Genomic DNA, 14,378 nt, shown 5'->3' with positions numbered 1-14,378 from the left:
CGGTGGAAGAGGTTGTTGCATTAGGATGTTGCTTCTGACATGAGAGAAGTGCTCATTGACTTTCATCAGAAATTGAATAAGCCTTTGATCTTGTTGAGTTTTGAAAAACTTCTGAGTGAGATTACATGTGCACTTGTTACAGGTGCAAGTAGGTAGAGGAAATGCTGAGTTCAGTTCATCCCATAAGACTTTAAGCTTGGTGTAATATTCAGAAATGGATTGAGAACCTTGGTGTAATGCATACAATTGTTGTTCAAGATCATACAGTTGAGCTCCAGAGGTATAACTAAATCTTTCTTCAAGATCAGTCCAAATTTCATAAGCAGTTTTGAAATAAAGAACAGATTTGGCTATTTGTGTGTCTAAAGAATAAAGAAGCCAAGATATGATCAAATCATTACATCTAATCCAAGCATCATATTCAGGTGTGTTAGGTTCAGGTTTAGGGTAATCTCCATTAAGAAAACCGAGTTTATTTCTAGCGGAAAGAGTAATAAGAACAGAACGCTTCCAATCAGTAAAGCCATTACCAGCAAATTTGATAGAACTTAAAGGATTAGTGCTATTTTCGGATGGATGAATGTAGTATATGCTAGCTGGATTAGAATTGAGATGTAACTTTGTTGAGATATTATCATTCATGATGATAGGCAAGAAAATCAGGAATGAATGCAAAACATCAAACACATGGAGTGCAAACAAATATAAGGGAGAAAAAGAAGAAGAAAAAGAAAAAAAAAAATTGTTCCACGGAAAAGAATGAAAGAACGGGAGAGATCGAAACGCCAGATGAAAAGAAGAACAAAAATCAGAATTTAATCAAGAACTTCAAGAAAATTATCGGAAAATCAGAAATTTCAAAGAAGAAAGAAAACATGCAAATTCATACTGAAATGTCTGTAGATGTATCTGAAAAACGTGAGCAACAATCAGTAGGCTCTGATACCATGAAGAATGTGAGAGATTTGAGATGCAGATTCATCCTGCCATTGATATGCAAACTTGGAGGAAGAAGAGAAATGCCAGGAAGAAGAATGAGGAAGAAAATGATTTTTATTGAAAATGTCAGAAAATTACATTGCATAGAAAGGGAAAGGAGTACATATATATATTATTAAAAAAGATGATGTGTCCTTCTTAGCCAGGTGTACCCCCAATAGGCTGCAATTTACACCAATTGCAAACATCTTTACTGGTGCATATCCTACATGTCTTCTATATTCTTTTTAATGTCCCATTTGGTTTGGGCACATTTGCCAATGCACTAATACTACCCTTAATATCTATAATTGTGCATAATTAAAAATTATAAAAACTAGCTATTAATAAACCTTATCTTGGGACGAATTAAACAAGATCTTGTTTAATTATGTTTTAACTTATACATTAAGAATAAAATACAAATTAATAGTGAATTATGAATACTGTCCAAAAATCAAACGGGAGTACGATTTAGTTAAAATAAAGCAACGAAACAAAGGAGTACGATTTAGTTAAAATAAAGCAACGAAATGATTTGAGCTTAATCTTCTCGTGTCACTTTGACAGGGCATGCAAAAAACACTGTCCACATGTTGGCGAATGAATGCCTCCAAAACACATTTTAATCGTCTTTAGCAAGTTTATCATTTAAATAGCCTATCAAATAAATCTAAGATGCCTTCAGAATTTCACTTAAATATATACCTCTCTTATATGATCTTGTCGTACTTTATCAACATTAGACAACAATTCTTCCAGAGAACCAAATTCCGTTATCAATTGAACAACATTCACTTCCCCTGTTCCTGTTACTCCTGGATAAGAAGTTGGTCCGTTAAAACAAGTGCCAATAATCTTAATGATGACGTTAACTTTAAACATATAATCGAACATGTTTTATCTTGTACTTTGGAGAGGGTCGATAAAGTTGTATCGGATATGGGTGGATTAAGGTTTGGAATGGTTGATGAGAGTTGTTTGATCAAAGCAACAAGGAAAGAAGCAGACCGTGAGTGGCTCGACCAGGCGCTCGATCGAGCAGAGCCTAGCTTGACCGGTCGAGCGGTGTTGGCTCGGTTGAGCAAAATATCCAGAACAAGTCAGTACCTTCACTGGAAGCTCGCTCGACCAAGCGAGGTAGTGGCTCGGTCGAGCGGTAGTCGAACAGACTACATTGGATCATTTTTTGATCAGAATTTGTAGTGACTATGCAATAATGTGGTGCATTACTCTATTATTTATTGTAATGTTTATTTTCGTAGTTAATTAGGGTGTTAATTGGGATGTTACATGTGAGTTTATGATGATTTATGAGGGAATACTAACAGTGATAAATACCTTGCCTATAAATAAGATTCATCACTTATAGTAACAACCACCACAAACACACATATTGTTGAGAGGGCTATTGCATTGTTAGAAACTTGAGAATGTTCTTACTTTGCTTTAGTGTTTGTAATCTTGAGAGATTGTTCTCAAGATAATGGAGGTTTATTATACTTTTAATTGTTGAATTCATTATAATAAACTATATTTGAGTGGGAGGTATCAAAGATACCCCATAAACACTTATGTTCATCTTTTGTATTATATTTTTTATTTGTTTTTATTGTTGAACCTCTTTGAGGCTTTCATTTCATGGTCGTATAGTTAGAATGTAATAACACACATCAATGATCAATAAAAAGAGACATCGACACTTTGGTGATGAGTAAAGGAAATTCTTGAACATTCAAATCCAACCTGGGATATTATCACTTTTATCACCAACAAGTGCAATAACATCAACAAACTGAGAAGACTTAGAGTTCCATATCTTTTGGCAAAATCTTCCAAGCCAAATGAGACCATCCTGCACAACCCCAAGAATACCAGAGTGAACAACAGAATAACTCCAGGTGCAATTAAGAGGATAAAAGCCAGTACTTCAATAACGTTCATCTTCCACAGAATTACAGAAATGTTTTCACCAGCCAGAAATATTTATATGCAGTAATGAATAAGTAAAAGTATGATAAAAGAAGCTTACAATTGCATTTCGCAACAAATTTGTCCGCTAATTGACCATAATGGTTCTACTACTAATAGCATTCTATAGAAAGCTTTTGACGACATTCGTTGGGAAATAAGTTAATTATAAAGAGCTTGTGAGAAAAAATCATAAGCTAATGCTATAAGTACAGGAAATCAAGACAAGAGAGTCACTAGAGAAATAAAGGTTTTTGGCGAGTTTTTAGCCACTCAAAGAAGTCTCCATCAATCTTCACTTTCAGCTGTAACGGCAAGAATATAATTCCACCTTATAAACATGTTTGAGATGCCAATTTTCACAACAGTGTGATTAAGAGTGATACTGCAAAATGTCAAAATAGTTTGATTATTAGTAGATATCTATGGAAAATGGTGCTGAGAAACGTTTAACCACAAAAATCCAAGGAGAAAAATTTGTGACCCAAATGAGAGAGGGAGTAGATGAACAGAAGCAACAATAAGCATCCTAGTGTGCTTTCATTTTCTGGCAATCATCAGTGATTTCTGATGTATCCTACTCTTTTTGACACCATGGACAGAAACATAAACAATAATTTTTAATGACATTCTGTATTTATTGATATAGCTTTTTAAAGGAAAAATTTATTAATTAAAAAAAGAAAAAGATAAAAGAATAGGGATAAGGCATCACTTAACAATTAAGAAAGCTACAATAAGATTCTCCATTCATTCTTACAAAGATCATCTAGAGAAAACTATGAAACAGGCCATTGGCTTTATCCCAAAACGTGGCTAGGAACCTAATCAAATTCAACGAAGGACATCAAAAAAACTGATGGCCATCAAAGTACAATTGCAATGAGGTACTAACTAATGCATGATGAACTCAAAGATATTTGGTATGGGAAGGGAAAATTTTCTTGTATAATTATTGTCCCCATTTTCGGTCGTTTAATTTGACGAGACTTAAAATGGAAAATTTGGATGGAAAAGAGTTTTTTATTCACTTTGCAAATATTTTCCTCCAAAACTGGATGGAAACTGATTTTCCTTCACCTTTTCATTCCCAAAGTTCATTTCTCCCATGAGTTTTCAAACAAAACCAGACATAGGAAAATAAAATTTATCATTTAAATTTTGAATCAGAAAATAGTTTTCATAGAAAACTATGTCACAAGAAAAATATTTTCCACAAACCTCCTCCTTAGAAAAGACATGTTAATAGAGATAAACATAGTAATCACAAGAGGCACTAACTCATCTCCACGTGTAGCAATTCTCAGAAGACGCAATGAAGGTGATAGAATCTGAAAGATGTTGTGCGATAGCGGAAGCAAGGTCGGTGAACAATAATGAAACAATAAGAAATTCAATGCAAACAATAAGGAAAATCACACCGAGAATGGTTCACTCAATCTGATAGCTACGTCCACCGGCACCGAGAATAAAGTTTCACTATAAACTGGGAGATTACAAGATGAATACGAGACACCACAACAATGGCTCTCAAGCTTTTCTCTCTTAGTTTCTTACTTTGTGTTTTGCATCACATACCCTAATTCTAATAACAAGAGGGCTTTATATAGTATACTACTCACTAAAAGAAATTATGTTAAGAATTACAAAGATTACATGCCAAACTAAAGAGTAACTGCCAACAAACGACCCACGAAAAACATGCAGCAATTGCCGCCGAGTCGGCTTCTGGCCTTGCCCCCAGACCGTCGACTCAGTTGTACCCTCTGGAAAAACGTATCATTTGAGCAGCTTCTACCGCCGAGTCGGCTGTGCTCCAAGTCGCCCAGCCGCAGAGTCGGCTCTATCTTCTAGAAAACTCATTTAAAACAACTATGAACAGCCGGCTCGTCTCTCGTCTTGGCCCACCAAAAAGCCGACTAGGCTTCTAGCTACTAAGACACCCATTCATCTTCAACTGGTCTTAGACTCGGTTCGAGTCACAAAACCCAACAAAACAAATCTTTATCTGTTAACACAACTCGTACCTATGTAGTTAGTGTTACATATCAATGACAAATAAATTACAATCCAGAGATTGAAATATACACTAACAGAAAAAGGTAGAGAGAGAGAGATGAATATCCTCACAAACTCGAATAAACATACAAGATATCTCCAGAAAACATGACAAGCAGGTTACTATAAAAAGGCTAACTTTAAAAATAGGAAACTTTCTAGAACACAATCTAAATAAAAGGACATTTATTATCAATGAGTATGCCTATTTCTTACTATGGAACTGTTAAAACGAGAAGATGGACGGAAAACGTCGTCAAATCCATGACTGCCAGATTTTAGATTCTTTTATGATAAAGCAGGACGCCTCAACACATCAATACTTCATACAAACTAGCCAAAGTTAAGGTAGCTGTGCGGGTTAGATTTAGGCCACAAGTCAAAAGAAGTTTGAGGAATGCAAACTAATTAGGTTAGATGTTATGTTTTTTTAACTCAAGTACCACATATTCATAGCACAATATATTTTACACAGAAGGAAAAGGATTGTGATGTTAATTGTGCAATCATATTTGTTTGAATTGAGAAGCCATTGAAATGATGTGATTTAAATGTGATATAATAATGAAGTCATATATTGGCCATTATAGCTTTATAATGGATTTTGAGCTTACCGTCCTCAAAACCCCATTAAGTAACTTAAGATTTAATAATGTAAGAGTAACAACCATTATAAATTGTTTTTCTAACATATTATCCATTACAGTTATAAATAAGTATTAGGTTCTAAGAGGTTTGTTATAAACCCCTGAATCAAATGGTCTATTACAAGTTTTATTTTAAATATATCTTTTACAAAACTCGAGTTACGATTATAAAACTGATATTCTCAAGTTAAAGATTCAATAATGATATCCGAAAAAATGAGTCGTAACACCGTGAGGTGCCGCGTCCGACACATCACAACTATTACCACAATCTGCGACAATATCATCATTTTTTCTATGGATGTAAGGTCACCATGACGAAATCTGTATCAATAAAATCTTCCATCATGTCTTCTTAGAGTCGAGTTTTCCCAAACCATAGTTCTTTATGGTCAAATTACAATAATGAAATTAGGTCAGCCAAGAAAACCAACAATCAGGGCTAAGCTTCTTCATGTGAATGGTTAAAATCTCTTATTTTAATGGTCATAGATTTAGAGCCAAAATGTTGCACTTTTGACGAAATTTTTTAAATTTTTTTTCCAAACCTCTAGAACAAAGTAAGAGTACATAACTTTGTTCTAATCAAGCAAAACAACATAATTTTCTATTGATATAATTGTTTAGTATATAAAACATCCAGCTATGTTGAGGAAAAGATGAAAGAGAATCATTTAAGATAGCTTGGGTATGTGCGAATTCAAGGTATTAGCGAACTAGTAAGTAAGAGGAAAGTTGGATCTCGAGAGATTTAAAAAGAGGGCGAGGAAGACCAAAGATGACTTGGGGGACAGGAGTGGAAAAGGATATAAATGATCTAGACTTACAAACTGAGATGGTAGAAAATCAAAATGAATGGATCAGAAAAATCCATGTGAATGAACATTAAAAGTATTATATTGGTTCATGTAGCCGACCTCAATCTTTTAGCAGACCTCAATCTTTTGGGATTGAGGCTCTAGCATTGTTGTTGATGAAACACCCAGCTATATGTCGGCATGGCTTAAAAAAGTGTAAAAACACCACCCCTCATCCATCAACAATCTACGCCATGAAAAAAAAAGCTTGGTCGTTGGTGCGTTCATAGAAACGGCTACAGTGTCGCAGAAAAACGGCTATAATGAAGTGATAAAGTAAATTGTGGTCGACGTGCTGTGAATTTTTAAAGAAAAAACATCACTTATGTTCTCCATAAAAATCATCATCCTTTCAGTTTATCTACTGCTATATACAATAGCAAACCTATTATGTTCATATTATATTTTTTAACTCCCCCTTCCAAGACATTTTTAGTTTCTCTTATCTACTTAAATCTCTTAAAGGTGTTCTGAAACATTCATTTCAAAGCTAGACTGGCGCATTTTGTGCTGGATGCGACCCCTGCCCGGGTGCTTCTTTACCTTATCTTCAATATCTACACTCTAAGCTTCTTTCAACATTTTCTTCCTAGATTCAACACCCTACGAACAATAAATACATCTTAGCTCAAACATCTTGTCACATTTTGTTTTTGATTATGATCCTTCGTATAGGTCCAGTACACCAATAGACCATATAATAATGTTGGTCAAGAAGCCACCCTATAGAATTTCTTTTTACCCTAAGATATGCTATGGTCAAACAAAATCCAAGTTGCTACCCTACTCCATTTCCACCCAATCTTGATCGTATGAATCACATCTTGGTCAAGTTCTCCATTGGAAGAAACGATCCAAGTTACCATGAAGAAAAAGAAAATTTCATGCAACCAAAAGCTTCATTAAAAGGTAGTTTCGGTCGGACAAAAAGAAAAAGATAGTTTCGAGAAAAATATTTATATATTATAATTGGGCTTGATCAGGTAAACATCCTTAAAGCTAACAAAGAAACATGTGATCCATACAAAATATAATATATTTATAGGATATAAATTTGATTACACAACAAGAATTTCACCTTGTAACCAGCATTGACACTCCTTAAAGCAAGAGTTCCTATAACATCATCAGCTTCACACCAGGCACCTAATATCAAAGAGGAAAATATAATAAGTTATCACAAAGAGGAAATTCAAAATATAATATCTACACGTATAACTGTTGTGTTAACTTGGTTACCTCAATTACTTTAATTGACATAGCCTTGATGGACGCTTTTAAGTACTGAAGTCCTTGAACCACCGTATCAGGCGTAGGGCCACGGTTGCTCTTATATTATGGATACATGGTGTGGCGAAAATTTGTGCCTTCACCAAAATGGTACTAATTTCATTAGTCACCTTCACAAAATATCTCAAATAAGAACTTTACAAACAAGAATAAGACACATTGTTACATCGTACATAAAGAAAAAATATTATCACCCCACAAGAAGCAACAATACATCATGTTATCAAAAATAATCCCTTTTAAGCATCCATATACACATACTACTGCCAATAGCATAGAGAATTTGTCCTATATAATTTTTTACTATAAAGTTAATAAAGTAGCAGTTTTAAATTTTGACATATTAATGCCCAAATTTTCAAGAATGCATCCCCAAATACGAAAATCACCTGATTTTGCAGATTCTTTTCCTTTTTCCTTAACAAATTTTGAGTTCAACTAACATAAAACAGATGTATAAGAGCCGTCAACTGGCCTTTAAACTGCTACTAATAATCACACAGATAATTTTCAACTAAAATAGAGTGGAGACTCAACTAAATGTATGCAATTGTCAAAACAATGGTACAAGTAAACAAAAATAGAAACCTCTTGTGATCAGTCATTTCAGCTAAGAATCCTAGTTTGACGATTAGCCTTATCCCCTCTCCCTTCAAAAAGAAGGTTCAAAAAGCACTAAGAATACATTAGAACATAGAGGTTTAAAGGCCTTAGCATTCATGAATCAAACACATCAAAAGGTAATCATACATTTTGTGCTATCTAATTAAAGTACAAAAACATCTATTGTTAACAAAGTTTTCGAACACTCATACAAAGCAAAATTATAAAAAGTATTAAGATATGAATTGTAAAAAGTTTATCATATTCAGATATGACAAGCACCCAAAGAATAAAACTATAATTACAAGGCTATCTTTGACTAACCCAATTTTCATACTGGTGGGAAAAAAAGGGAGCTACTCATCTGGCTCATCTCTATATGAGTATCCAATTACAAAATATTCACTCAAGAAAAATTTTAAACCCAAACAATAGCCAGTACCAAAAATGAAAACTTGCCATGTCATTTAATAACAAAAAATGGATATTCAAAACAATCAAAAAAAAAGCTTGATGGATTAAAACAATTTGGCTAAAATGACGTAGAAAAATATTCAGTGAAGGAAGTTCACAAAGTATTTTCCCCTCCTTCATACTTCCACCCTTCCCCTTGGGGAGTTCAAAGAATTGAAGATTTAAAAAAATCATAATAAAACATACCTTTGAACATTAGACTTTGTTTTGAGGAAATAGTGGTTTCACCAGATGGAGTTCCTAAAATAAGAAAGATCTTTATTAAAGATGCAAAATGTATGCAGATATTCAGGATACTCTGCTTCGTAATGCTAAGGGCTATGCAATGAGAAACTTTTTCAAAATACAAATTCAAACGAACTACTTTGGTAGTTATCTTAAACTCTTAAACACGTTCTTGAAAGTTGAAGTATATCATGCAAGAAAGTATAACACTGAGAGTATACATTTTTTCTCTTTTTCTCATAATTTCCTTTCCTAATAAATTTGCAACTAAAGTATTTCAAATCAGAGTTCACATTGTATAAGGCTTGCTATAGTAAAACATCTATTAATACACTTTAGATAGTTTGACCAACATTTTTCCTCTCATGATTTTGCTTCCAGCTCATAGCCAAATTCCAAATGTCTTCTTAGATTTGGTTGACGAAAAAGGCAATCAAACCATTGTCCTCACTCCTCACCATGTCACCCATTATACTAAAATGAAAAAGGAAGTTAAGAATACAATACTTGAAGGTAGAGGTGTTCATTCGGGTGATTGGGTCGGTTTCAGACGGGTGTCATTCGGTTGTTGTATATCGGATCGATTATTTTTTGGATACATGTTACGGCGGGTCACATTTGCGTCAGGTCGGTTAGTCACGTTCGGTGGAAGATCAGTTATTTGAGCTATCGGGTTAGCATCGGTTCGGTGTCGGTTGAAGTTCGTGTCGAGTAGTCAATCGGTCTCGGACTGTCATTGGTTAATAATTTGTTCGGTTTTACTGGGTACAGATCGGATTCTGGTATTATTTTCCAGTAAAATTCGCTACGAATTATTAATTACAATAGATCGAGTCAATATCAGATTAAATTGTTAGACATTTTTTAATTGATGATAGGATTCCCCTTAGTTAAGGCAAAAAGGTTAAATGCAAATAAATTCGTGATTATTACTTTGTTACTTTTACTTATTTGACTGTAAATAAAATTAAAGTTTTATCATTTTACATCTAATTTGATTAAAAATAGTTAAATAAACATGGAAAAATTACCCTGAATAATACGAACTTTCACTGATTTTCCTACAATAATAGGAACTTAAAATTAACCATGAATAATACGAAGTTTGATACATATTTCTCGTTGGCATACCATTTTACCTGTTACCGGTAAACTTACTCATTCCTTTAAAAAAAAATTTTGACTGATAAAAATAAGTAAAGCAAACAGACTCAGAGCAGTCCTTCTCCCTCACGCAACCATTGCTTATTCAATAATAAGATAAGGAACCTTGAATTAAACAAACAGCCACATTATGGGTTAACTCACTAGTCAAAGATTGATGTTCATCTGGTTCTTCAATGAAATTCTCAAATCCTCTTATCATTGCTTCCATAGCTACCTTGAGATTTTTCTTTTTCTTAGGCCTTTCTTTAACTTCTGAAGATAAAACTGGTTGAACGCCACCATCTCCAGCAACTGAAGCTAAAAGACCATCAGTTGGTTGCTGCTCAGTAGATGTGGATTCTTCACAAGGCTTTTCTTTGACAAATTGAAGCCAAGCATCATCAAGCCTATCTTCCACGTGAGCTGGTGCTGTTGCCAATCCAAAGAAGAACTGAACTTCCTCATCTGAAAAAATATTTAGATTACAGATTAGTATAAACAAGCTAATTAATCCTTCGGGAAAGTTAAAAGAAACCATGCAATAACGATAGAAAAAGAACGAGTCACGGTGTAAAGATTTTGATTTTACAAAAAAGAAAATATGTTCCACAAAAAAGGAGTTTTGAGTGCTCATATAGTAGTCATATAATGGGTCTTGGCAAGTGGCAACTAATTACTCTAAAGTATTCTAGGATATATGACATACAGATCCTATTCTTACACTACAAGAAAACTTGTTTTTAGCAACAGAAGAAGTCGTTGCTAAAAACCTGATTTCGTTGCTAAAAATGTTTTTTGCAACGAACTCCATTGTTGCGGGTACAGCCGTAGCTAAAGGTTTTAGCAACGACTATGGTGGTTGCAAAAGGTATCTGTTTTTTGCAACGAGATCTATTGTTGCCAAAAAAATGTCGTTGCAATTCCTTCAAACGTTTTTAGCAACAAAAACGCTCGTTGCCAAATTTCCTGCATTTTTAGCTACAACCATTTTCGTTGTTAAATTTCTGTTTTTCACAACAATTCAAGTTGTTGCAATACATGATAGTCAATCTTTTGCAACGACTTTACTGTAGGGAAAACAATGAAGTAAAATTTGTTATTAATGTTTTTAGCAACAACTTTACCATTGCAAAAAACCTACACATTTTTCGCAACCACTATTTATCTTTTGAAACAACCTACAATAAACTAGACAATTAAAATAATAAATAATTTAAAACTAACTAAACTAATATCACCGATTATCATTATATATTAATTCGTATCCCAAAATATCACACGTCCCAAATATTATCGTGTGTCAAAAATATACGTAATTCATATAATACATGTAACGAATTGGATAACCAATTTTCCAACATAATTCTCCAACCATACACAAGTTTTTATGCAAAAATTTACAAGTGATAGGCACTTTGAAAAAGTCCAAAAATATACAAGTGCACATATAGCTACTTCATAACCCAAAACATCGCGCATCCAAAATGCTTGTAGCTATCACCAACTTCGTCATTGAGTACAAAAAATTTCCAACGAAGATATGTTTCCCTACACCAAATAATTTTGTTAGTTATTAAGAATCAAATGAGCCCCAATATTGAGTATTCACAATCAAACCATCCCTACACGTTTTGTTGAGACATAATAAGCAAAGCATTTAGCATGATATTCACTAACAAAAGCATTACGTGTATAGGGAAAGCATTTAGAATTTACCATCAAATTCACAATTGGACTAAAATGCCAACCAGCTAATGCCATTGTAACTAAAACTACAACACAAGCCACCAATACTCCTAATTGGACTAAAATGCCAACCAGCTAATGCTATTGTAACTAAAACCACAACACAAGCCACCAATACTCCTAATTGGACTAAAATGCCAACCAGCTAATGCCATTATAACTAAAACTACAATACAAGCCACCAATACTCCTAATTGGACTAAAATGCCAACCAGCTAATGCTATTGTAACTAAAGCCACAACACAAGCATCATTTACCTAATAAGCATTCATGACAATCATTGAACTTCTTTATTCTGTAGCTGTTGTAAGATGCTTTGTTTCATCGATTCAATTGCTTCTTGTTGTTGTGCCTTATATTCTTCAAATTGTCGTTGTTGTAGCAACTGACTTTCCATCAAATCTTTAATTTGTTGTTGTTGCTCTTGAATTTTCTCTTGTTGTTGCTCCACAATCTTACGTTGTTCTATTTGTGCTTTCTCTTTAGAATATGCACGTATCCCTGTCCCTTTTCCACGTACATGCCCTGACTTTTGGCCCAGAACTCTAAGCAAAATTTCATCTTGTGTCATTGAATCCCCAACTGATGCAACAACATCTTTCAACTTCACCTATTACATAAACAAGATATATATAATTGCATATTATAATAAAAAAATTATACAAGGGTAAGAAAAATATAGTTATAATGGGTTGTTGTACATACATGGATTTCTTTTGACCGCGTATCGAGCCATTCTAGTTTTCCTTGATCATTCTTACGAGTGTGTTGGATAAGCCAAACTTTATCAGCAGTTAGCTTGACATTAGCATTCTCTTTTGTCTATTCAAATTATACAACGTTATTGATATTATTTCAGACTACATTCAATAAACATAATAAAATAGGTTTGTCTTACCAATACATCTTCTGATTCAGGAAATGATAAATTTCCAGTCGTATGCTTAGTTCTCTTGTCAGAATTCCGATTTTTAGAGTTCCTCTCACTTATGACCTGCATGATGATTACAAAAGTTGATGCCAATCAAGTTCTTGCTATTGTGGGTTGAGTTGTTTACTTTCATAAATAGTTCATACTTTAATTAAAGAAATACCTTAAATTTGTCAGATCCGTAATACTTGATCAGATATTCCCATTGAGGTTGGGGTAAGTCAAGAGGAGGATTCTTTTTGAGCTCCTCGTTAGTTTTTCCGCATCTCGCACTTTTGTAGTAATTGTGCAACCTACACTTGTACAATCTATATAAACGTTGCATGGTCTCCAAGACAAATGCATACATTCGGAAGTAATCGCTAGACTTATCAATTTCAAACTTATCCTGCACAAAGAAGGTAAGATGATAGGTACAACAAAAACCAGAAAACTATAGTGCAAAATAAGTGATATTAATAAAGAAATTAGTAACTAACATAACCTGTATTTCCTTCAACATACTTTCTCCAGCTGCCTCAAATGCTTCTTTCCAACTTTTCACATTCAAGGGAGCTTTTGTCCTCACAATACGCCACACTCATTAACCAAGTGACGAGCTTATCCAATTGCTCGGTCAATTTCATCAGGTATTGTGATCTTCAATTTCGATCCTTTCCCTTTAATTTTCATGTCAACCACGTAACTCTTATACATTCCTCTCTTACCTCTTCCTTTGATCTTACGAGTTGCTAAGATAATACAAATGTTCAAAGTTATCAAGTATGTCTACAATAATCAATAATATCTAAAAAAGTTGCTCCATCTCTGTTAATTACCTGTATTTCTATCTATCTCATCACCATTAACTTGCTCCACCTCCTTTCGAGTGATAGTTTGCCTTGGTTGTGGATCTAAAGCTTCATTCACTTGCAAGCCCACTTCAATTCTACTAACAAAGTTGCTTCCTTTCTTTCTCTTACCAAGTATGCCTACAATAATGGTCATTAATCAATAATCAATAATATGTAAATAATTACAAACTAGAAACGTGAAAGTCGAGTTTTCAATAATGTACTTTCATCCATTAAGGTAATGACGCCTTCTGATGCTTGGTCATTCAAGATTGGTGTAGCAATTTCTTCATAACCTTGAAGATCGTCTCCATGAATCAAGTTATGGTCATTCAAGGTCGGTGCATCAGTTGTTGGCGATTTAGTTGCTGGCAATTCAGTTGGTGCTGTTTTGTTTATATGCGCTTCATAAGTTGTTCGTTGCCTCTCCAAATCTACAAGGGTAAAGACAATAAAAATCAAAGTGAATTCAACATAATAAAATTTAAATATTTTGAATTGAAATAGAAAAAAAAACTTACTTTTGCTAACTGCATCAGCAATCTCATCTGTGATGTGTGGGTTAGAGCTATCAATGAATTGACCAGCTACATTTTGCTTGCTAAACAATTGTGTCCG

General features: G+C 33.9%; 1 protein-coding gene and 1 long non-coding RNA gene across 2 annotated transcripts; both read right to left on the bottom strand.

Annotated features, from left to right (window-relative positions):
- Nucleotides 1-1,485: 1,485 nt before the first annotated feature.
- LOC130806876 (uncharacterized) lies at nt 1,486-9,385 on the bottom strand. The gene is made up of 5 exons (XR_009040389.1): nt 9,065-9,385; nt 7,751-7,878; nt 7,590-7,657; nt 2,725-3,334; nt 1,486-1,796 (listed from the first exon to the last, which is right to left on the bottom strand). It is a non-coding gene; the product is annotated as an uncharacterized LOC130806876 (long non-coding RNA).
- A 967-nt stretch (nt 9,386-10,352) lies between these two features.
- LOC130807142 (beta-glucosidase-like SFR2, chloroplastic) lies at nt 10,353-10,883 on the bottom strand. The gene is made up of 2 exons (XM_057672351.1): nt 10,817-10,883; nt 10,353-10,714 (listed from the first exon to the last, which is right to left on the bottom strand). The coding sequence occupies exons 1-2, from the start codon at nt 10,881-10,883 to the stop codon at nt 10,353-10,355; spliced, it is 429 nt and encodes a 142-aa protein (XP_057528334.1).
- Nucleotides 10,884-14,378: the final 3,495 nt, after the last annotated feature.

The sequence above is a fragment of the Amaranthus tricolor genome, chromosome 1 (genome assembly GCF_026212465.1).
Source record: "Amaranthus tricolor cultivar Red isolate AtriRed21 chromosome 1, ASM2621246v1, whole genome shotgun sequence".
Taxonomy (NCBI): Eukaryota; Viridiplantae; Streptophyta; class Magnoliopsida; order Caryophyllales; family Amaranthaceae; genus Amaranthus; species Amaranthus tricolor.
The sequence above is the reverse complement of the archived record's forward strand: the minus strand, read 5'-3'. Positions and strand labels throughout refer to the sequence as shown.